Here is a 22723-nt window from a genome sequence, read left to right on the forward strand (position 1 = left end):
GTGACCGCGGGGTACCGAGGTCCCGCTACTCCTCCCGCGGTGGTGGGGGCTTCTGCGCGTCCACCTGCTTTAACCCTTCGCATTCCGGGGGCTTGAGGGATGAAGGCACAGCTGTCCCTTCCTCCCTAGGACCTCAGGCTTGGCCGGGAACTGAAACCTTAAATTCCTGGTTTTTATCCTGGCTGCATGGGGATTAAGAGTTCTGACTCAGGAGTCAGAACCGAGAGCCCCAAGATTGTTGACGAGCTCATCCTGGGGCATGTGTAAGGCTCTGATCCCCGGAAACGTGGTCCAGTTCATCCTCATGGGCCTCGGCGTCATCCTGAACCTGCCAGTTACAGGGCCTCCCCTTTTCCCTGGCACCTGGAATCGTAGAGGGTGGGCGTGGAGTTCTCCTTGGAGAGCGAAAGTGCCCCCTAGGGGCCGTTTGGAATTGTGCGATGACGTCGTTGGACAGTTTCAATTACCAGGTAGGTTCCTGTTGTTTAGAGGGGCAGGGATCAGACCCGCACAAAGAATTTTTTAAAATTTATTTCAGAGGTTGCTTTTATTTATTTTAGCAAGGATTAAACATAGTTTAATACTTCTTTTTTATACAATCAGTTTTTTGAAGAAATATCTCCAAATATCATATAAGGTAAAAACTTTTTAAAAAATTGTTTATAAAATAAAGGAAACAATGCAGTACTCAAAATACTATTATCATTGTCAGAGCCTTACAGAGAAAGGTTAACATTTCAAACGACATCTGCAAAATCTCTCTCTAAATCTGCTTCCAGACTAGTATTAAATTAACTTCAGTTTACATTAATACCAGTAAGAAAGGCACGTATTTTAAAAACTATCAGCATATTAACTGATGTGAAAAAAATGTTTCTTGATCTAATGAAGTATGGATAAAATTTATCTTTACACTTTCCAGTGAAATGCTCAAAATGTATGCTTGAAAATATAGATGCAAATGTACTGCCCAAGAAAATTAATGAACAAAATTGGTTACTCGAATTTAAGTGAAAAAAATGCAAATGTAAAGAATTTTAAATATGAAGATTAAGATATGTGTTTGTGCAGGCACACACATGTGTACCCAAAGATATATACAAGTGAAGAAGTTAAAAATGTAGGCATCCATGCAAATACTGGAAAGATCTATAATCAATTGTTGGGATAATGAGAAAGTATTAAATCTTTGGGTGAAAGAGGAGAAACTTTTCCTAACTAAATGAGAAAGAAGATTGGTTTTATAGTAAAACAACACCTTGAAAGTCATTTGGGGATGTCTATGTAAATGGAAAATTCTTGAATGATTTTAGTTAATTGCATTTTGATCAGACATAAAGATTTACGCCTCCTAGAATATTTGCCATAAAATCACATGACCAATGAAAATCCAACACCTCATTAAATAGATTAACTAAACTGTATCAAATCCAACAAACAAAGACACATTTCAAAAACATTTTTTTTTAGCCACTTGGTTATTATTATCAATCAATCATAAATCCGAATTCAAAATCTTGGCGATCTGATTTGAGAGGTGAAAATACTGGAGCTTTAATTATTTGGATAGTGATCCTGATATAAAATTCCTGGAGGGATCTGGGGGCAAGCATGGCAGGGCTGTGGACTCCATGGTCATCAGAGACACAATCTTTCTTCCTCATCAGTCTTGGGAAAAGTTTTTTTTTTTTTTTTCCTCTTTTCTGCATTTTTCTGAAGCCGGAAACGGGGAGAGACAGTCAGACAGACTCCCGCATGCGCCCGACCGGGATCCACCAGGCACGCCCACCAGGGGGCAACGCTCTGCCCCTCCGAGGCGTCGCTCTCTTGCGACCAGAGCCACTCTAGCGCTTGGGGCAGAGGCCGAGGAGCCGTCCCCAGCGCCCGGGCCATCTTTGCTCCAATGGAGCCTCGGCTGCGGGAGGGGAAGAGAGAGACAGAGAGGAAGGAGAGGGGGAGGGGTGGAGAAGCAGATGGGCGCTTCTCCTGTGTGCCCTGGCCAGGAATCGAACCCGGGACCTCTGCACACCAGGCCGACGCTCTACCACTGAGCCAACCGGCCAGGGCCGAGAAGTTTTCATTCTTTTTTTTTTTTAATTTTTTATTTATTTTTATTTATTTAATTTATTTTTAGTGCAGGGACAGAGAGAGAGTCAGATAGAGGGATAGATAGGGACAGACAGACAGGAACAGAGAGAGATGAGAAGCATCCATCATCAGTTTTTTGTTGCGACACCGTAGTTGTTCATTGATTGCTTTATCATATGTGCCATGACTGCGGTCCTTCAGCAGACTGAGTAAAACCATATGAAATCGCCATATTTGACCGTGTCAATTACAAAGATTTCAGTAAGATTCAAATGGCTCACCCTCGTAGCACTAGCAAAAATTAAATAGAGTGAACAGAGCAGAAAGCATTGCTATCTTTGTCCATGAAGTAAAGGTGTGTAGTATTTATATCAGATGTTTGTATGGATGTGTGTACATCTCACTTAAGAGTCATAGTCACAAAAATTTGAAAATCACTGCAATTCAACTGTTAACCTCTGGAGTAGGTTTAAGGGAAACTTATTACCTTAAGCACTCCTGGATTCCATTACTTTACTATTGCCATTAGCATTGAAATCCTTGTTTAAATGTCAGGCTTCAAGCCCTGTCCTGTCCAAGCTGTTATGACTTCCCAGCGGCCAAGTAGTGGGATTACAGTGACTGTGAACTGCAGAAACCTGGATGCTCTGTGAAACAGTAGGAGACCAGGAAGTAACTCTTTCACTTTTGAATAATAATTTGTCTATATCTGAAAATTCAGGGTGGAAGGGTGGGGGGGCTTTTAAAGACAAGTGTTGGAGCTTAGTGAAAAGCAGTATACACACACACACACACACATATATATTTTTTGGTTGATAGAGGAAGGGGGAGAGAGAGACAGAACTGGAAACATTCATTGTTGTTGTTCCACTCAGTTGTTCATTCATTGGTCGTTTCTTGGATATGCCCTGACGGGTGATCGAACCCACAACCTTGGCATTTCAAGACAGCACTCTAACCGACTGAGCCGACTGGCCAGGGCCAACAGGCAGTATTTTCATTTGCTTCATGGAACAGAGGAAAGGGTGCTCTTAAGGAAATAAAATTTTTAGGGCATACCTTTGGAAGGAAACAGGGAAAGAAAAGCTCTAGATCTGTAGTAATATGTAACTGTGAATATATTAACAAGAACGAATCATGAAATTAAGATACCCAAATCCCATCGTGCCCACCCCGGGATGCCAAAAAAATAATAATTAAATGTAAAAATTCTGACAGCTGTGAAAACTGCTTTGAATGGAGAGTTTCTACGTGGATTGTCACTTGGAGTTCTCCATGCCTTGAGATGTGTTTACCTAATGCTAGGGGAGGAAAAGTTAGCACTGTAAATTTAAATTTAAGATATAAAGGCTTTTTGATCCAGCCAAGGACTTCATGTATCACCTTTTAATTATAAAAGAAAAAGAAAACTTTTTATCCTGGACCAACAACAAGAAGCCAGGGCAAAAGACCCTGCTTGATTTGTAATTGCTAGTCATTAAGCATTAGCAAGAAGTATACTTAAGTATTTTATTTATTTATTTGTGTATATAAATATTTACTTTTAAGCTTGTTCAGGATGAATTTTCTATTTGATTATTTTAAACTGTAATGTACATATGAGGTTTAAAATACAGTTACAGTTTTGTTTTTTTGTTTTTTGTTTTTTTCAGTTACAGTTTTGATAAGAGAAATCCTATTTTTTCCTCTGGTGAAACACATCTATGATGCACATTTCATTTTTTTGGACCAATGGTCATGACAAAAGCACCAACCAGCACGTGGTGGCAGCATACCCAAGTGTAGAATTTGTCCTACTTATTAGTAAACAAAGAATTGGAAGTTTGATGTGCAGCCTAATCACTGAAATGGCAACTGCCTATAGACCTCGGTTTTGCCCTGGCCTGCCCTAGTAGTCCCAGCCCTTAAGAATCCAAGGGTGGCCCTGTCCCCCGCCCCCCAGCCAGTGTGTACAGTGAGCAAGCCACAGCTGAATGACACAAATGGCAAGTCGGAGCGTTCGAGCATCTTCCTTATGTGTCTCAGCCCAGCTGCCTGATGTGGGAGGCAAAGGAGGTGTCCTCTCCAACTTCTGGATGACAGAATGAGCTGGTATACCTCTGCCATCCGCCCATTACATCCTTAGGCCTTTCCAGAATCCGCGAAGTGGGGAAAGACCTGAACATCTGGACTCTTCCGACAGCTGTGTCCACATTCACCTCCCCGTGCCTGCGGCATCAAGAGCAAGACTGTGCTGTACTTTGTCTCCACCGGGCCTGGCCAGGGGATGGGACAGCGAGTGATTACTGAGCTTTCCCTCAGCAACCTGAGAGCCAGGAGCTCCACTCATCCAGATGGCTGCAGCGGCCTTGCAACCAGTTGCCCTGTTCCCTTCTCCAAGGCAGAGGGACTTTTTTTTTAAGCGAGAGAGAGACAGACAGAGAGGGACAGACAGATAGGAAGGGAGAGAGACAAGAAGCGTCAGTTCTTCATTCTTAGTTGTTCATTGATTGCTTTCTCATATGTGCCTTGACCAAGGGGCTCCAGCCAAGCCAGTGACCCCTTGTTCAAGCCAGCGACCTTGGGCTTCAACCCAGACACCTTTGGGTTCAGGCCAGCGACCTTGGGGTCATGTCTGTGATCCTACCCTCAAGCCAATGACCCTGCTCTCAAGCTGGTGAGGCTGCGCTCAAGGGGTGACTCAGGGTTTTGAACCTGGAACCTCAGTGTCCCAGACCAATGCTTTATCCATTGTGCCATTGTCTGGTCAGGCCAGAGGGTAACAGGTGCTCAGTCAGCTCTTGTTCCTCCTGTTTCAAATCCCCGTCCACTGGGTGCTTCCTGTGTCTCAGAGTCAGAGCCCAAGATCACCAGCGCCCTGTGAGGCCCTGCGTGCATGACCCCCCGGACCCTGGCCCATCACCTGCTCCTTCCACCCCCCTACCAACCCTCCACCCGCCAGCGCATTTCCACTGCCTACGCCATAAGTCCCTGTCACCTGCCCCTCTTCAGTGCTTTGCTCAAATGTTTAGTGTCTCAAAATTTATTGTTTAAATGTCTCAGTGTGGTATGCTTGCTTCGGCAGCACAGATACTAAAATATCCCAATGAGACCCAGCCTGACCGTCCTATTTAAAGTCGAAATGGCTTCCCCCACCCACTTCCCCAAACCCTTCATGTTGCTTGATATTCCTCCTGACACTGAAGCCCCTACCAGCCTATGTAATCCCTGTGATTGTTTTAAGTATTTTTTTAAAGTCTTTATTCATTTTTTAGAAAGGCGAGAGAGAGAGAGAGAGAGAGAGAGAGAGAAGGGGATAGGAGCGGGAAGCATCAACTCCCATATATAACCTGACCAGGCAAGTCTGGGGTTCCGAACCAGTGACCTCAGCATTCCAGGTCGGTGCTCAACCACAGGTCTGGCTAATTCCTGTGATTTATTACATCTATTCCCCATCTTTCCACCTGCACTAGAGGGTAAGCTCCACAAGGGCAGGGGTTTGGATCTTTTGTTTGTTTATTTTATTGAAAAATAATTGATATACATCATTGTATGAATTTAAGATGTGCAGCACGATGGTTTGATTTACATATATTGTAAAATAATTACCACCAAATTCAGCTAACATCCATCTTCTCATATAGATGCAATAAAAAGGGGAAAAAATTTTCTCCTCGTGACAGAACTCTTTTTTTTTAAAGATTTTATTTATTCATTTTAGAGAGAAGAGACTGAGAGAGAAGGGGGCAGGAGCAGGAAGCATCAACTCCCATATGAGCCTTGAACGGGCAAGCCCAGGGTTTTGAACTGGCGACCTCAGCATTCCAGGTCCACGCTTTATTCACTGCGCCACCATGGTTCAGACGTGACAGAACTTTTAAGATCTACTCTCTTGGCCCTGACCGGTTGGCTCAGTGGTAGAGCATTGGCCCGGTGTGTGGAAGTCCTGGGTTTGATTCTTGGACAGGGCACACAGGAGAAGCGCCCATCTGCTTCTCTACCCTTCCCCCTCTCCTTCCTCTCTGTCTCTTTCTTCCCCTCCTGCAGCCAAGACTCCATTGGAGCATAGTTGGCCTGGGCACTGAGGACGGCTCCATGGCCTCCGCCTCAGGCGCTAGAATGGTTCCGGCTGCAATGGAGCAACACCCCAGATGGGCAGAGCATCGCCCCCTGGTGGGCATGCCGGGTGGATCCCAGTCAGGCACATGCAGGAGTCTGTCTGACTGCCTCCCCGCTTCTAACTTCGGAAAAATACCAAAAACAAAGATCTACTCTCTGAACAACTTTCCTGTGCACCCACAGCAGGGTTAGCTGGTCACCATGTGGCACATACATCCCTGTACCTGGAAGTTTCCATCTTTTGTCCATTTTCCTCCATTTCTCACCCCACCCTCTACTTCTGATATTGGATCTTTTTAAAGATTTTATTTATTGATTTTTAGAGAGAGGAGAGAGGGGGGAGCGAAGTGGGAAGCATCAGTTTGTAGTTGCTTCTAGTATGTACCTTGATCAGGCAAGCCTGGGGCTAGGTTGATGCTTTATTCACTGCACCACCACAGGGCAAGTGATATTGGATCTTTTTTTAGTATATGTGCTGCCAAAGTGAGCACTGGATCACTTTTTAAATTTTTATTTATTGGTTTTAGAGGGAGAGGAAGGGAGAGAGGAAGAGAAACATTGATTTGTTGTTCCACTTACCTGTGCATTTATTGGTTGATTCCTGCTCGTGTTCTGGATGGGGTTCCGACCTGCAGCCTTGGTGTATTGGGAGAATGCTCTCACCAACTGAGCTACCTGGTCAGGGCAGATTTTTATTTTTTTAAACCAATGTCTCCCAGCACCTAGAACAGGGCGGGCCACATAGTAGCTGCCTGGTAAATGTCTGTAGAGTAAAAGACAAACAGAAGTCCATTAACTGCATTCTGGCTACTTCCTCAGTGGGAAAGCAGCAGTCTAGCCAGCCTTGTTCTTAAACACCAGGCTTCTGGGCCCCCAGAAGGCAGATCCGGTGCCACCCTCTCCTCCGAGATCACACAGATGCCAACTCCCAGGCCAGGCCCGGATGGAGAAGGGCCTCTCCCAGGCAGCCCTCCCCGCGGCTTCCCAGAGGGGCAGCTGAGGCCTGGCATGGAAGGCAGGGAAGCGGCAGTGCCAGGACAAGACTCCAGGCCTCCTCACCCTCAGCTCAGCGTTCAGCCTGTGTTCAGTGGAAAGCCCCCCTGTTCTCCAAGGGCACAGACCCCTCGGATCCAGAGGCATCCGTCTCCCACAAGGCCTCAGGCCGGCTGCCGCAGGAGCAGCTCTGACAGTTGTTGACACATTCCTTCATTTTTCAGAGGGGGAAGCTGGGCTCCAAATAGGGCACAAGCCTGCCTGAGGCCTCCGGCCTGGGTGCACAGGAACTGCTGGGGAACCTAGTTCTTCTGGGACCCCTGCCTAGCCTTTCTTCTGGACGGGGCCCCTCCCTGCTGCAGGCACCCACTCGTGGGAGGCCCTGTCTTCACTGGTGCTTCAGTGTAAGTCAGCAATCCTCCCTGTGCTGAATCATGGCAGGTTTCAGCCTCAGGTACGAATGTCCTTGCCCTTCTGCGGGCCTTGTGTTCCTGTTTTTTCCACTCCAGGGCTGGGAGACCTTAGCTGGATCGATGAGCACCTGGTCTGCTAGGCTCTGCTATCTCCTTGTACATGGTCAAGTCTGCGCCTTTTGCTGAGTCTCTGACAATCTCTAGAATTCTGTGCCCTTGGCGCCGCTGGTATGGGCCTTTGGTTGGATGGGCAAGGCGGGCACACTTGGGTCTGTTGCTCGGGAGTCCCTGGCCATGCTGGGTTGGGCTTCATCCCCACCCCCGCCTCCCAGGCCCTTCGTGACCCTAGCTGACCACTTCCCCACACCAGCCTCTGAATGAGGCCTTTCTGCCTCCGAGAGCTGTCGGGGGAACTGGCACAGAGGAGGCGAGAGCTGCTTGGGGAGTAGAGAGGCTCCCTCAGAGAGCACGATGACAGTTTTTCTCTCCAGTGTTCAGGCTCTCAGCAGGGTTCCCAGCCTCGGTCTCTGCCACTTGTAGTGGATAGCGGGACTGTGACATCACAAAGGAGGCCCAGCCAGGGACACTGGACAAAAGGGCCTCTCTGGCGACTACATTCCATGTGTGGTTTTAGTTGTCATGACAGCTCTGGCAAAGCAAGGTATTATCTCCATTTTACAGACAAGGAAACCGAGGCCCAGAGAAACCAAGGGTTTTGTTCAAGGTCACATAACTAGAAGTGGCAAAGGAGGGATTTCAACCCAAGCCCACCTGGGAAAATCCAGCGCTGTGGTCACCCGTGCCACATCCTACAAAGCTCTGGAGGCTCAAGGACTCTGGCACTCAGCTGTTTATTATTTATACTTCCCGCCCACTACCTAAAATCTGAGTCAGCTTCCTGGAAAGATGTGTATGTAAAAGGAACAGAGAAGCGGAAGCGCAAAGCTTTGGAGGCGGCAGGGGCCCTGGCGGGACTAGGAGTGGTAAAGTGTCCACACTCTTGCTAAGGACTGGGCGGGCAGTGATGGCGTCATAGAGCCCCCGTGAAGTCACCCAGGTCCTGGGAGGCCTGGCTATTTGCAGGTTTCAGCTTTAACAAGATACTTGCTGAAGTCAGTCCTTGCCTCCCTGTGCCCTGTGGAGTCCCCACAATGTCATCGCCCCCAGCCCCTGCCCAGCATTCAGCTCACCTGGCATCATCCCAGACTTTGCGTTCCCACCCACAAGTCCCCGTGAAGCAATGGAGAGAGAGAGTGCTGGTCTTGGTGACAGAGACATACGGGGCATTGAGTCCGTCCCATCTGGAGGTGTGACTCCGCCGAGGGAGGTACCTCTGAGCAGCGGTGTACTCCTGTCTGACTCTGAACCAGGTGGTGGTGTCGGCCAGCATCTGTTCCCTCTTCTCCCGCCAGCAGCACCCTGGTATACTCTGGGAGTTGCCCCTCCCTAACCCCTAGTCCCTTTGGTTAAGATGGGGCTGACCCTGTCTATCCTCCAGGCTCCAGGAAGCGCCCAGGACCTGGCCTTGCCTATCTTACCTCTTACTTATCTCCTGGCCACAGTGATTCATGTCAGGAATTAGCCACGTGACTCAAGTCAGACCAAGGAGAGCCAGGCCTGGGCCCTTTGTTGGAACTATTGGGACATTAGTAAGGGGTAGAGAGATGCATCTCCATCCCAGGGCAGCTAAGCTGGTGTTTCTAGTAGCTATCTTACGACCACTTCTTATCCCTACCTGAGGATATGGTCAGTCCAGAGCAGGGCAGGTAGGGCGAGACACTGACCTCTAATGACATTGTTTGGGCATCAAGATCCCGCCATGCCTGAAACTGGAACACTGGACCTGTCAGTGACTTAAACTTGAGTTAGATCAGCCTGACCAGGTGGTGGCGCAGTGGATAGAGCGTCGGACTGGGATGCAGAGTACCCAGGTTTGAGACCCCGAGGTTGCCAGCTTGAGGGCGGGCTCATCTGGGTTGAGCAAAGCTCACCAGCTTGGACCCAAGGTCGCTGGCCTGAGCAAGGGGTTACTCGGTCTGCTGAAGGCCCACGGTCAAGGGACATATGAGAAAGCAATCAATGAACAACTAAGGTCTCGCAACGAAAAACTGATGATTGATGCTTCTCATCTCTCTTCATTCCTGTCTGTCTGTCCCTGTCTATCCCTCTCTGACTCTCTCTGTCCCTATAAAAAAAAACCCCCAAAACTTGAGTTAGATCATTTGTAAAAGTAAGAATCCAGAGAACCCCTAATTTCCCATTTCTTATTGAGACACCTTTGTAAGCTTGAGAAATTTTTAGCAATTAACATCAAATATTAAGTGTTCTTACACATGGACATAGCTATTTATTTTCATTATACAGGTATTTCATTAGAAAAAAGGTCGCATCCCTGTTTTTGCACTCCACCTTTTTTATGAATAAAATACAAGCCTATTATGTGAACAAAAGGTTTATCAGGTATTTATTGAGTGCCCTTGTTAAAAGTTAAACCGGTGTTTATGTGACATACTATGTGCCAGGCACTGTTCAAAGCCCTTTATATACATTACTTTATCAAATCCTTTTATTATCCCCATTTTACAGATGAGGAGCAAAGTGTTAGTTAAGTGACTTGCCCAAGATCAGGTTCCAGGCCTGGGATCAAGCCAGCCCACCTCTCTGAAAAGCCTTCTCTGATCTCCCCAACAGGAGGTGCGCCTTCGGGAGCCCCGCGCCCCACTGGGTTGTGAACTTGTCCAGCTGAGGCTTAGTCTCGTGAGGCCCATCCGCAGTCACAAGTGGGAAGTCAGGAGCCAGCGTCAGCCCCAGCGGCAGCTGGCCGGCCCCTCACTCTGCTGTCCATCGTCTGAAGCTCCTTCAAGATGCCCTGAAGAGACCAGGCCTAAAGTGAGGGGGGCACATGGAGGTGGGGGTCTAGAAAAAGGGTCCTCATCCCTGGGCACTGGGGACCCCCAGAGTCTCTCCAACTCCAGGAAGGGGCGATGCATCAATGCATCCTAACTTCTCCCAAAGCAGCCATGTGACTGTCTCTCCCCTGTGCCTCAGTTTCCTCAGTTTGAAACTAGGGAATCCCCCACCCACATTCCCCAAATCCTCAACTTTGCTCTATATTCCCCTGTGACACTTCAGGCCTCCACCAGGCCTTATGAGGAGGTTAGTTAGAGTCTCCCGGAGCCTAGGGCAAGCCCTGTGGGAATGAAAGGCAGAAGCCTCATTACTCATCCAGGAAGCTCTCGGGGTTCTAGGATGGCAAGCTGCCTGCTGGACTTTTGTTGGTGTATCATTAATTGAGCACCTATTATGTGGAGGCAGTGTTTGAGGCACTGGGGATACTGCAGCACTGACAGGTAGTACTCCTGCTGCCCAGGAGCTCACTCTGGAGCTGTTTTGGAGCAGCAGGCTTTGAACCAGGCCTTTCCATATGCCTGGTTCAAAGAGGAAGGACCAAGGGCTTGGGGAAGAGAGGTGTGCCTGCCTCTAGCTCTGCCCTGTCTCACCGAACGACTTTGCCTCTCCTCACCTTTTTTTTTTCCTTTGTGGCAGAGACAGAGAGAGTCAGAGAAAGGGACAGACAGAAAGGGAGATCAATGAGAAGCATCAGTTCTTCGTTACAGCTCCTTAGTTGTACATTGATTGATTTCTCATATATGCCTTGACCGGGGGGCTACAGCAGACCGAGTAACCCCTTGCTCAAGCCAGCAACCTTGGGTCCAAGCTGGTGAGCTTTGCTCAAACCAGATGAGCCTGCGCTCAAGCTGGTGACCTCGGGGTCTTGAACCTGGGTCCTCCACATCCCAGTCCAACGCTCTATCCACCATGCCACCGCCTGGTCAGGCTCCTCACCTTCTAATGAGAGATTGGACTGGATGACCCTGAAGCCTGCTCTGCCAGCCTGGGAGGGGGTCCATCTTCGTCGGAAGCCTTGCACAGCCATGCATGGTTAAACATTACCCACTCTATGTCCCACCCTCCTGCCACTCCTCAGGGATATCAAGCCATAAACACTGCCTTCTTCGGTTTCTGTTCAGGGCCATAGCCTCCTGGGAGAGAGGGAGGCCTTACTATTTCCCACCCACAGCTGTGGTCTGGAGAGGGGAAAGACTGGGGTTCAGGGCTGGGTCTGGGGATTGGGATGGAGACACTCAGGCCCTAGCCCCCCCCCCCCATGTGTTTTCTTGGTTACATCATGCACGTGGCTCCCTGGACCCTTCTGTGGCCTGGCTTAATGAGCCCCTTAGGTGCTTGTCTCAGGCAAGATGCCCAGCCCTGCAGGTTTCTGGGAAACGAAAATAATTCAGAAAAGTCAGGGCAGTGTCACTGCATGGGGTGCTCTGCTTCAGCCTCTGTCCCAAGTCCCTCACAAGCAAGGAGTGCCAGGCCCAGCTACAATGTCCAGTCCCAACCACCCAGGCCTTTTAAATTATGAGCCTGCATTAATCTTGCATTCCCACACATCTCAGAATGGGAATAAATTCCAGCTGCATAGTACTCTACAATATGCAAAGAGCTTTCTTCTCATTTACTTTTTTCCATCTTCAGAACAACTTTGTAAAGTAGGTATGATTTGTCAGGCCCGGAAATATATGAGAACACCAAGATGCAAGGTGATAGACCTGGTGAGTAGAGTACCATGTGTCAGAGTCAGTTCTTCTAACTAGCTTTTTTTTTTTTTTTTTTTTTCATTTTTCTGAAGCTGGAAACGGGGAGAGACAGTCAGACAGACTCCCGCATGCGCCCGACCGGGATCCACCCGGCACGCCCACCAGGGGCGACGCTCTGCCCACCAGGGGGCGATGCTCTGCCCATCCTGGGCGTCGCCATGTTGCGACCAGAGCCACTCTAGCGCCTGAGGCAGAGGCCACAGAGCCATCCCCAGCGCCCGGGCCATCTTTGCTCCAATGGAGCCTTGGCTGCGGGAGGGGAAGAGAGAGACAGAGAGGAAAGCGCGGCGGAGGGGTGGAGAAGCAAATGGGCGCTTCTCCTGTGTGCCCTGGCTGGGAATCGAACCCGGGTCCTCCGAGTTCTTCTAACTAGCTTTAAAGCCCAAACTGGTTTCATGCCCCACTCTAGGCTGAGCAAGGAACTATTACTCTCACTGCTCTGCTCATGACAGACATCACTAATTAGTCATTGCCTGGCAGACATTGCTAATCAATTGCAGGACTCCTTTTAAAAAAGATCTGCCCTGGCTGGTTGGCTCAGTAGTAGAGCGTCAGCCTGGCGTGCAGGAGTCCTGGGTTCGATTCCCGGCCAGGGCACACAGGAGAAGCGCCCATCTGCTTCTCCACCCTTCCCCCTCTCCTTCCTCTCTGTCTCTCTCTTCCCCTCCTGCAGCCAAGGCTCCACTGAAGCAAAGTTGGCCCAGGCGCTGAGGATGGCTCCATGGCCTCTGCCTCAGGTGCTAGAATGGCTCTGGTCACAACAGAGCAATGCCCCAGATGGGCAGAGCATCGCCCCCTGGTGGGCATGCTGGGTGGATCCCGGGTGGGCGCATGCGGGAGTCTGTCTGACTGCCTCCTCGTTTCCAACTTCAGAAAAAGAAAAAAAAAAGATCAGAGGCAGCTGCGAACTCCTCAGCACAGCACCCCAGGACACTCACCAGAAGATCCAACTCACAGTATTTGCCATTCTTTTGATCCCACACCATCAGTCTTGAGCCCTCAGGACTCAGGCACAACCCCTAGATGCTCTAGTCACCAGACCACAAGAATACATTGCACATGCAATTCTTGGACAGAGGGTACTGGCTCTTCCATCCCTCAAACAAATGTCCCTTCCAAGCATGGTCTCAAGATACAACAACCATGCAGGTTTGCCTGGGGCTCCAGGGTTTGCTCGGTCTTTAACAGAATTTTTTATTATGGAACATTTCGGGTATACCCTAAAGTGTTGGTAACATTATCACACAGAACTGTGTTCCCACAGTTTAAGCATCCAAACCCACAAACACAACTGAAGTTCCTGTGACCCTCTCAGCCCATCCCTCTGCATTGTGTTCCTCATTCCCATGCATAGTTTTATACTCATTACATATTTACATATCCTTATTATTAAATCTCAAAGCCATGATGTTCAGACCTTGCTGCCCCTTGTTACTGTTACACAATTGGATGGTATGGACTGACGGGCATATAGGAGCAGCTCTGCATGTCACACTACATCCTAGTTGTGAATATCTGTTGAGCCGTTATGCTGCACAGACAGGGTGTCAGGTGCCTTACCTGACTCAACTCCTTTCAATCTGCACAAAAGTATCTTTATCCCCACTTTATAGATTTGGAAACAGCAGCATAGAAAGGTGAAGCTATGTACTCGAAGCTATGCTCCTGACTGCTAGACGTCACTCTCCACTGCTGTGTGGTCTGTTGAATGAGAGCACCGTAATTTAACCATCTGTTCTCCTCTTTAAGGGTCATTGATTATTTTTGCCTCCACATTGGTCTCAGAGGGTTTGGGGTGGTTGTGTTATCCTGTGTGGTTCCTACACCATCCCCCAACACCCTTTACGGTTGAGGAAACTAAAGCTCAGAGAGGGTGAGTCACCTTCTCAAAGCTGCACAGCTCCAGCGCTCCAGAGTGGGCTGGGAACCTCGGCTCCTCTGATTCCAGAGCCCAGAGACTGTCCAGTCTCCCCTATGACCTTTGGTTCCCCTTTGTCGTCTCTTAACTCTGTCCCTGGCAGCCTGCCCTCCCACCCCACACCTGGGCTTTGCCCTCCCTTCCGCTGGCCACCCTCCACTGTCCTTCTGCCAGAGAAGGGGCCCAACCGGAAGGCCAGTTCGTATTAGGAAATTCCAACCACGTGAGCCAACCCGAGCCAGGGATTCTGAGCAGCCGGTGGCTTTAGAAGAAACTGAAACTTGACTTGCTGGGGGCGGAGTGGTCACTGAGGATTTAAAGAGCCAACACTTCCTTGGGTCCCCAAAGGGCACTGGGAGGTCACCGCAGCTGAGGGACACCCTGAACCACGTGTGAGCCTTTCCCACTGCCCAAGCCATGCACCTCTGTGGAGACGAAGGGCTGCAAACCAGGATGGTGAGTACAGGGAACCAGGGCGAGGGGAAGAGAAGGGACGTGTGTCCGAGGGTCCCCAGTGTCTGGTGGGGAGAATATGGCCAGAGCTCCTCATCCCAGCTCTGTGTACATGGGCTGTGTGACCGTGGGCTTCACATCCCCCTGCCCTGGGCTTCAGTGTCCTCAGGGATTGGAATGGGGGCTTTCCAGCTCTCACACTGCAGAACCAGCCTCCAGTTTAGAACTTGGCCTCTGAATTCTGCTCTCTCCTAACCCACCTGTTCGCCCCTCACTGCCCTTAGGGTAACCTCTCTTCCCTCTGCAAATTCATTGGCCTGGTTCCCTTCAAGGCTCTGCCCCTCCCCCAGGGCCCAGGGCCACCCCTTCTCTCACTGCAGGCCTTTCCCCCAAGTTCCAGTCTCTTGTCCCATGCCAGCACCCGGAGTGGGCCTGCAGGAGCCTTGGACCTGGGAGCATAGCATCCTCAGCCAGGGGGGCCAGGGTCTCTCCTGAACTCTCCACACTCAGAACACGCCTCCCAGAAAGGCCAATGGGAGGGGAGGCTGGGCTGCCGCACCTCTAACATTCCTTCTTGCCTGACTTTCCAAAACTGGGCATTTGGGTTAAATATTTCATCTAAGTTTCATGGACCCCCTAGTCTAGGGTCTGGGGACAGGGAAGGGTCACAGCTATCAACCTTTGTGTTCACTCTCGTCAGAACAGACTTCACGCATTCGTTCTAGGTTGCTGCCCCACCAAAATGCGAGCAACTTGCCAACAAGGATTTTTGCCTGTTTTGTTCACTGCCTTGTCCCCCTAGCTCAGGGCCTGCCCCACAGTAAGTGCTCAATAAATATTTGTTGAGTAGGTTAATATCGCCTTTGGGCCTGAGTTGAGCACAGGCCTATGGAACCGAGTCACGCCCTGGCCCGCCCTCACCATGGAGCTCAAGCTAAGGAAATCAGCCCCTTTGACTGCGAAAACTGATCTTGGTTAACCCCTCGCTCTGGGCTGGCCCCGGGAGCCGGCTTTGCGGCCTGTAAGGAAGACACTATGATGCCTCCACTGAGTGGATAAGGCCGCTGGGGTCAGAGAAGTGAGCGACTTGCCCAGAGTGACGTAGCTGATAAAGAGTGTCGGTGTGAATCAGGTCTGTCTGGGTTTAAATCCCAGCCTTCCAGCTTCTTCCTGAGACATGAGCAGGACATTGAATGAGGCTGGCATTCCAGCAGGGCATGCCATGCCTGCCATGGGGTGTGTGGTCTCCAAGGGAGCCAGAGGTGGCTTCAAGAAGATGGGGACCTATGGGGACTTGACTTGGGAATGGCACGGTTTTACAGAAGGCCAGGACAGAGGGCACAACTTGCAAGAACCCGAACCCTATGCTTGTGCCCTGTAGGACCCTGAGGAGTGTCATAGGCAGTTGAAGAAGAAACAGAAGAACCGGGCATCTGCACAGCGCAGCCGGCAGAAGCACACGGACAAGGCGGACGCCCTGCACCAGGTGGGGGATTCCACCCTTCCGACCCTACCTGCACTTACCTGGCCAGGTTGCCTCTTTGCCGTCTGCCTTTTACAGGGACCCCTACATTGCTGTGTGTTTCCTGGTGCCAAATTTGGGAGGAGGGAAGGGCTCTGCCCCTGAGACTTGGAAATTCCAGGGTGTGTAGTGTAATCTGTGTTCTAGATACACACTTGGCTCCAGGGACAAAAGGTGCGTGCACAGCTGGCCCTGCCCTCTAGGCGCCCAGACAGGAAGTGGAGGCAAACTGGGAGAGCCCAGCACAGCAACCAGCTGAGGCACTCTTTTTAAAATTTATATATTTTAATTTTTTTTTTATTAAGTGAGAGGAAGGGAGATAGACTCCTGCATGCGCCCTGACTGGGATCCACCCAGCAACCCCTGTCTGGGGCCGATGTTCTAATCAACTGAGCCACTGGCTTTGAGAGGGGAAGAGGGGGGAAACGGGGAGAGGGAGGGGAAGAGAAGCAGATGGTCGCTTCTCATGTGTGCCCTGAATGGGGATCGAACCTGGGACGTCCATGCATCAGGCTAACACTCTATGCACTGAACCAACTGCCCAGGGCCACTGAGGTATTTTTACTTTATTAAAGTCAGAGAGAGGGACAGATAGGGACAGACAGGAAGGGAGAGAGATGAGAAGCATCTATTCTTTGTTGCAGCATCTTAGTTGTTCGTTGATTGCTTCTTTTTTTTTTTTTTACAGGGACAGAGAGAGAGTCAGAGAGAGGGACAGATATGGACAGACAGACAGGAATGGAGAGAGATGAGAAGCATCAATCATCAGTTTCTTGTTGCGACACCTTAGTTGTTCATTGAATGCTTTCTCATATGTGCCTTGACTGTGGACCTTCAGCAGACCGAGTGATCCCTTGCTCAAGCCAGCGACCTTGGGTCCAAGCTAGTGAGCTTTGCTCAAACCAGATGAGCTTGCGCTCAAGCTGGCGACCTCAGGGTCTCGAACCTGGGTCTTCCGCATCCCAGTCTGACACTTTATCCACTGTGCCACTGCCTGGTCAGGCCACTGAGGTATTCTTTTTTTTTTTTTTAAGATTTTTTTTTTCATTTTATTTATTCATTTTTAGAGGGGGGAGAGAGAGGGAGAGAGAAGAGACAGAGAGAGAGAAGGGGGGAGGAGCTGGAAGCATCAACTCCCATATGTGCCTTGACCAGGCAAGCCCAGGGTTTCGAACTGGCGACCTCAGCATTTCTAGGTCAACGCTTTATCCACTGCGCCACCACAGGTCAGGCTACTGAGGTATTCTTAAAAGAGAACCCTGATCACCTTCCACCCTCCACCCTACCCTACCCCCACCAGGCCCCACCTCCAGAGGCCAGGATCTGCACTGTGACTGATCACGTTGCCTGTCAGGGTTCTGGTATGGGTGGCCAAGACCACACTATGAGAAACTGGTTCAGGGTTAAGATTGGTGGGCTTTAGAGTCCCAGCTGTGGTACTCGTTTGCTGCAAGTCGCTTCCTTTGCTGAGCTTCACTATCCCCATCCAGAAACAGAAACAAGAATGCCTGCCCCTTGGCAGGACCCTTGTGGAGGCAAAGGAGGCAAAGGATGCCAGTGGGGCAGGAGGGGGCTGCCCTGCACCTGCACCGGCCTCTTAAACTTGGGTGGTAATTTGATCTTGGATGCTCCCCAACCCTTGGAGATTCCCTTCCTTCTCTGTGCAGAGAGGAAGGACACTGTTAGTTACTTCCTAGGGGAATAATGAAGAGCTGGGCTCAAGCCCTGGCTGGATAGCTCAGTTGGTTGAAATACTGTCTCCATGTCCAAAGAGTTTGATCCTGGTCAGGGCACATGCAGAAGCGGATTGATGTTTCTGTCTTTCTCTCTCTCTCTCAAATCAATAAAACAAACAAACAAACAAAAAGACCTGACTGGATAGCTCAGTCAGTGGGTTGGAGCAACATCCCGAAGTACAGAGGTTGGCGGTTCGATCCCCAGTCAGCGCATGTACAGGAGTAGCTCGATGTTCCTGTCTCTCTGACTTTATCTAAATTAAATTAAAAAATAATAACAAAGCCTGCGCAGTGGATAGAGTGTCAGACTGGGACGCAGAGGACCCAGGTTCAAAACCCCGAGGTCTGCCTGACCAGGTGGTGGTGCAGTGGATAGAGCGTCGGACTGGGATGCAGAGGACCCAGGTTCGAGACCCCGAGGTCACCAGCTTGAGCACGGGCTCATCTGTTTTGAGCAAAAGCCCACCAGCTTGAACCCAAGGTCACTAGGTCCAACAAGGGGTTACTTGGTCTGCTGAAGGCCTGCGGTCAAGGCACGTATGAGAAAGCAATCAATGAACAACTAAGGTGTTGCAAGGCGCAATGAAAAACTAATGATTGATGCTTCTCATCTCTCCATTTCTGTCTGTCTGTCCCTGTCTATCCCTCTCTCTGACTCACTCTCTGTCTCTGTAAAAATTACATAAAAAAAAAAACCCCGAGGTTGCTGGCTTGAGCAAGGGGTCACTCCATCTGCTGTGTTCCCCCTGATCAAGGCACATATGAGAAAGCAATCAATGAACTAAGGTGCCATGATGAAGAATTGATGCTTCTCATCTCTCTCCCTTCCTGTCTATCTGTCTGTGTCTGTGTCTCTCTCTGTCTCGGTCACCAAAAAAACAAACAAAAACAACCCCCCCCCAAAAAAAACAAACTAGGCTCAGGACCTAGCTCTTGGGAGGGCTGAATACACTTTAGCCCTTCTAGTGGTGGGTAAAACTCACAGCCCTCTGCTCCCGAAGGCCCTACACTCTCCGCACCCCCCACCTGGCCGCCCTCCTCCCCTAACATCCCACCCCCTCTTCAGGCTGTGGGGGTCTTTCTCCACCTTGCCATGTCCTCTACCCTCAGACAGCAGTCCAGCTCCACCCTCACTTCTTTCCTGTTGTTTGGTTTAAATAGCAGCTCCTCAGAAGGGCCTTTCTAAACCATTTGATCTAAAGAGATCTCTCCTTGTCACTCTGGTTTCCTTTTCATGTCAGGGGTGACCTCCTTAGACGCTCATTGCTTGTCTCCCTCAGGCTGTAAGCAGCATGAGGGCAGGGAACTAACTAGTCCTTTCCCTGCTGTTTCCCGTCACCTGAAACACTGCCTGACAAATGGCAGGGACTCAGTAATCCCCTGCCGAGCGAATAATACAGTCAGAATAAAGTGCTCTAGAAGTGGGGGGGTGGGGGCAACGATAAGCAGTAGCATTGAGGTGACATAGAGATGAAGTCTGAGCTGGTCTTCAGGGATGCATAGGAGTTTTCCAAACATATGAAAGTGAGAAAAGGTGTCGCTGGCGAACGGAATTGCGCTGGCACAGGCATGAGAGCACAGCACCCTGCGGACGGAGAGCGAGAGAGGACTGGTGCGGGTGGCACACACGCCTGCATCCTTTCCTGGAACGCCTACGGAGCATCCCCTGTGTGGCAGGTGGCATCATACCACTGGCACTGGCGGTACAGCTGTGAACAGCAGACAAAAGCCCAGCCCACCTTCCCCAGGGCTAATATTTTTTATGGTGGAGCCGGGAAGACAAATCAATGGTCCGTGAGGTGTCTAGGATGTCAGACGGGGTAGTGCTATGGGGAAAATTAAAGCAGGGAGGAGGGAAACAGCAAGGGATGCCCTCCCTGAGTAGGTGATGTGTGAGCAGCCTAAAGGTGGCAAATGAATGGATGAATGAATGAATGAATGACTCAATTTCTGGAGGTAAATTGAAGCCTTTGGAGAATTTAGGTGACAGGTGGCCTAAGGACATTTAAATAATGTCATTCCACATGTAGAGACCAGCTTGGGATGTGGCTGTTGCTGGCTTTGACGTCTATTAAAACCTTGGGTCTGTGGCCTAAGCCAGCAGTTTTCAACCTTTTTACACTTGAGGACCAGTGAAAATAGAATTATTTCAGGGACCACTAAAGGCACAAATCACCCTTAGCAAAAGGGAAAAAATTTCTTTAAATTTAATTTATTCATTTTAGAGAGAAGGAAGACAGAGAGAGAGAAAGTGGGGGGAGGAGCAGGAAGCATCAACTCGTAGTTGCCGCCTGTATGAGCCTTGACCCGGCAGGGCCGCAAACCCAGAGCTTCCAACTGTGATCGCAGTGCTCCATCCACTGCTCCATCCACAGGTCAGGCGAGCATCAGTGACTTTGATTAAGATCATTTAGTCTGTAATCTTCATATAACATCAGGGCGGCTAACTCCTTCATGGACCAGCACAAAATTTCTGGCAGACCAGTAGTAGACCTGTGGTTGAAAAACACTGGCTTAAGCAACATTTTTATGTAAAACATCCTTGCAGCTTCTTCTTTTAAAAAGTGCCCACAAAGGGTGGGGTGGGGGAAGGAACCAGAGGAAGGCATTCAGCCTCCTGAGCTGCGGAAAGAGTTCTTTCTGCATTTTCCACCACTTGGTAATCAGAAATGGTTGTTTAGAATTGCATGTTGGTGTTTGGTGTTTGGTGTTTGTCCCTGTGGGTTCTTAGAACCCAGCAGGACAGAACCTAACACATGCTGACTCGGATGCCGACCAGAACTCGCTATGCTGCCAACCAGCAATGCAGGACCTGGGCCTCAGTGGGCGCGTGCTGGCCAGGATAGCAGGACATCTCCATGGCCATGAGAAGTCCATGTCAAGATTAGCCCAGGGAAGGGAGCTGCTGGAAGAACTTCTGGGCAGAGGAGACAGGAAGTGTGAGGAAGCAGAGCCCATCTGAGAAACAGGAAGTGGGAGGACTGGAGAGATTGAGAGCTAAAGCTGGGTGTGTGAGTCGGGGTCACCACGCACAAGAAGTTGTGGGAGTCTCTAAACGGCTCTAATGTTTGGTTAATGACACAGTTACCCAATGGTTCCTCTGGGCCAAGAAAACGGAGTGTTTTGGGGGGTGCCCCAGTTAGGGACTCCCAGGTGAGCAGAGATCAAATTGAGAATGCGGAGAAGGTGCATCTGAGCCCCGGTAGAGGTAGATTGAGGAGACTCATCAGTGGCTGTGGGGGGCTGGCTGGAGAGGAGCCAAGGACGCGGAGCTTGGGCCTGCACGTGGCAGTGGTATATTTTCCCTAAGTTGAGGATCCTGAAGGGTTGGTGATTGGATAGGGCTCATGCGGAGCCCCTAGTGCTGGCTGACACCCCCTCCCCTGCCCACCTGCTTCTCCCTCTAGCAGCACGAGTCACTGGAGAAACGCAACCGTGCTCTGTGGAAGGAGATCCATGGCCTGAAGGCTGAGCTGGACTGGTGGAGTCAGGCCCTGAGCATGCATGAGCACCAGTGCCTGATGGACTGTGCCTCCTGCTTGGCTCCCTTGCCCCCTGGCTGCTGGGGTCAGGCCAAGCCACCCCTGGACCCCTCGTCTCATAGACAACATGGATGCCAGGAGCACCCGGGCCTGTTCCAGACCCCAGTCTCCTCTCCCTCGGCCCAGCAGCTCTCTCCAGATCCTCAGCCTTGTGGTTCTCTTGGCCTCCTCTCCCCTCTGTCCTCGCTATCCCTTGACACTACTACTATTACTGCACCTCCTGCCCAGCTGTCCCCCAGCCCTGCCCAATCTGTCTCACCCTCTGGCTCCAGCCTAGTTAGGCCTTCCTCCAATCTCAAAGCCCTCCTGACCCGTTCCTCAGCTCAGCCTGCCCCTCAGCAGGCCCTTGGGCCAGAGCACCTCCCCAGGGGGAAGCTGGTGTCCTCACCCGACAGTCCCTCGGCTGCTCTGGGGCTGGCCTCTCTGCAGGACAGGGAGCACCAGCCTGCCCCTCAGCAGGCCCTTGGACCAGAGCACCTCCCCAGGGGGAAGCTGGTGTCCTCACCCGACAGTCCCTCGGCTGCTCTGGGGCTGGCCTCTCTGCAGGACAGGGAGCACCAGCCTGCTTTCCTAGCAGCAGACCAGCAGGGGCTGGGTGTGGGTCTCAGCCCGCACCCCCTCCTGGCCTTCCCCCTGCTCTCCTCTGCTCAAGTCCACTTCTAAGCAGGCCCTGGAGCTGGGCTGGCCCTTTCCTCAGGCTCAGGAGGCGGCCTGAGCATGGGGGGCATCCCCTCCGTTGCTACTGGAGGCTGCCCTTGGCTGACCAGCCGGCCCAGCATTGCCCCAGGGAAAGGAAGCCGTCACTGTGTGCCCTCCATTCTACCGGGCCCGTCACCACGATCTCATTTCAACTTCATGGTCATCCTGCAAAATCCGGATTATCACTGCACTTTTTCAGAGGCAACAGAGGCTCAGAGAAGACAAGTGACTTGTCCAAGGTCACACAGCCTTTTTTGGGACCTGAAACACCACCATCTGCTCCTTCTCCTCCTAGTAGGATCCTGGCCCAGGCACCTTAGGGGCTGAGGTCCTAGTAACTGCGGGCTGGTGTGAAGAGGTTTAAGTGATGGAAGCAGGGAGGAGGTGTTCCTTCTGCTTTGTGACTCCCAAGGCCACAGAGCCCTGCTGTTGTAAAGTACTGTACTTTAATCCGCAAGTTACATAGAGATACCAAGTCCAGATGAATTTTTGAGGAGTTTATTTTAGCTGGCTAGCTACACAGGGCACAATCCCAAGTCATGTAGAAAGTCCCTACAATTCTGTGGCTGATTTTATAGACCAAATCACATACCGGTT

General features: G+C 50.5%; 1 protein-coding gene and 1 long non-coding RNA gene across 4 annotated transcripts; both read left to right on the forward strand.

Moving 5' to 3' along the window:
* Nucleotides 1–76: 76 nt before the first annotated feature.
* LOC136387371 (uncharacterized) lies at nt 77–5735 on the forward strand. Its single transcript, XR_010748117.1, has 2 exons — nt 77–470; nt 3741–5735. It is a non-coding gene; the product is annotated as an uncharacterized lncRNA (long non-coding RNA).
* A 4626-nt stretch (nt 5736–10361) lies between these two features.
* On the forward strand, nt 10362–22508 carry BATF2 (basic leucine zipper ATF-like transcription factor 2). Of its 3 annotated transcripts, XM_066358704.1 has the most exons (4): nt 10362–10481; nt 14523–14630; nt 16009–16113; nt 21293–22501. In XM_066358704.1, the coding sequence occupies exons 2-4, from the start codon at nt 14592–14594 to the stop codon at nt 22088–22090; spliced, it is 942 nt and encodes a 313-aa protein (XP_066214801.1). In that variant the 5' UTR covers nt 10362–10481; nt 14523–14591; the 3' UTR covers nt 22091–22501. The 3 variants fall into 3 exon arrangements, with proteins under 3 accessions (XP_066214801.1, XP_066214791.1, XP_066214811.1); XM_066358694.1 differs by lacking the exon at nt 10362–10481 and having other exon boundaries at nt 13988–14630; nt 21293–22500; XM_066358714.1 differs by lacking the exon at nt 10362–10481 and having other exon boundaries at nt 14278–14630; nt 21296–22508.
* The last annotated feature ends 215 nt before the right edge of the window (nt 22509–22723 follow it).

The sequence above is a fragment of the Saccopteryx leptura genome, chromosome 1 (assembly GCF_036850995.1).
Source record: "Saccopteryx leptura isolate mSacLep1 chromosome 1, mSacLep1_pri_phased_curated, whole genome shotgun sequence".
Classification (NCBI taxonomy): Eukaryota; Metazoa; Chordata; class Mammalia; order Chiroptera; family Emballonuridae; genus Saccopteryx; species Saccopteryx leptura.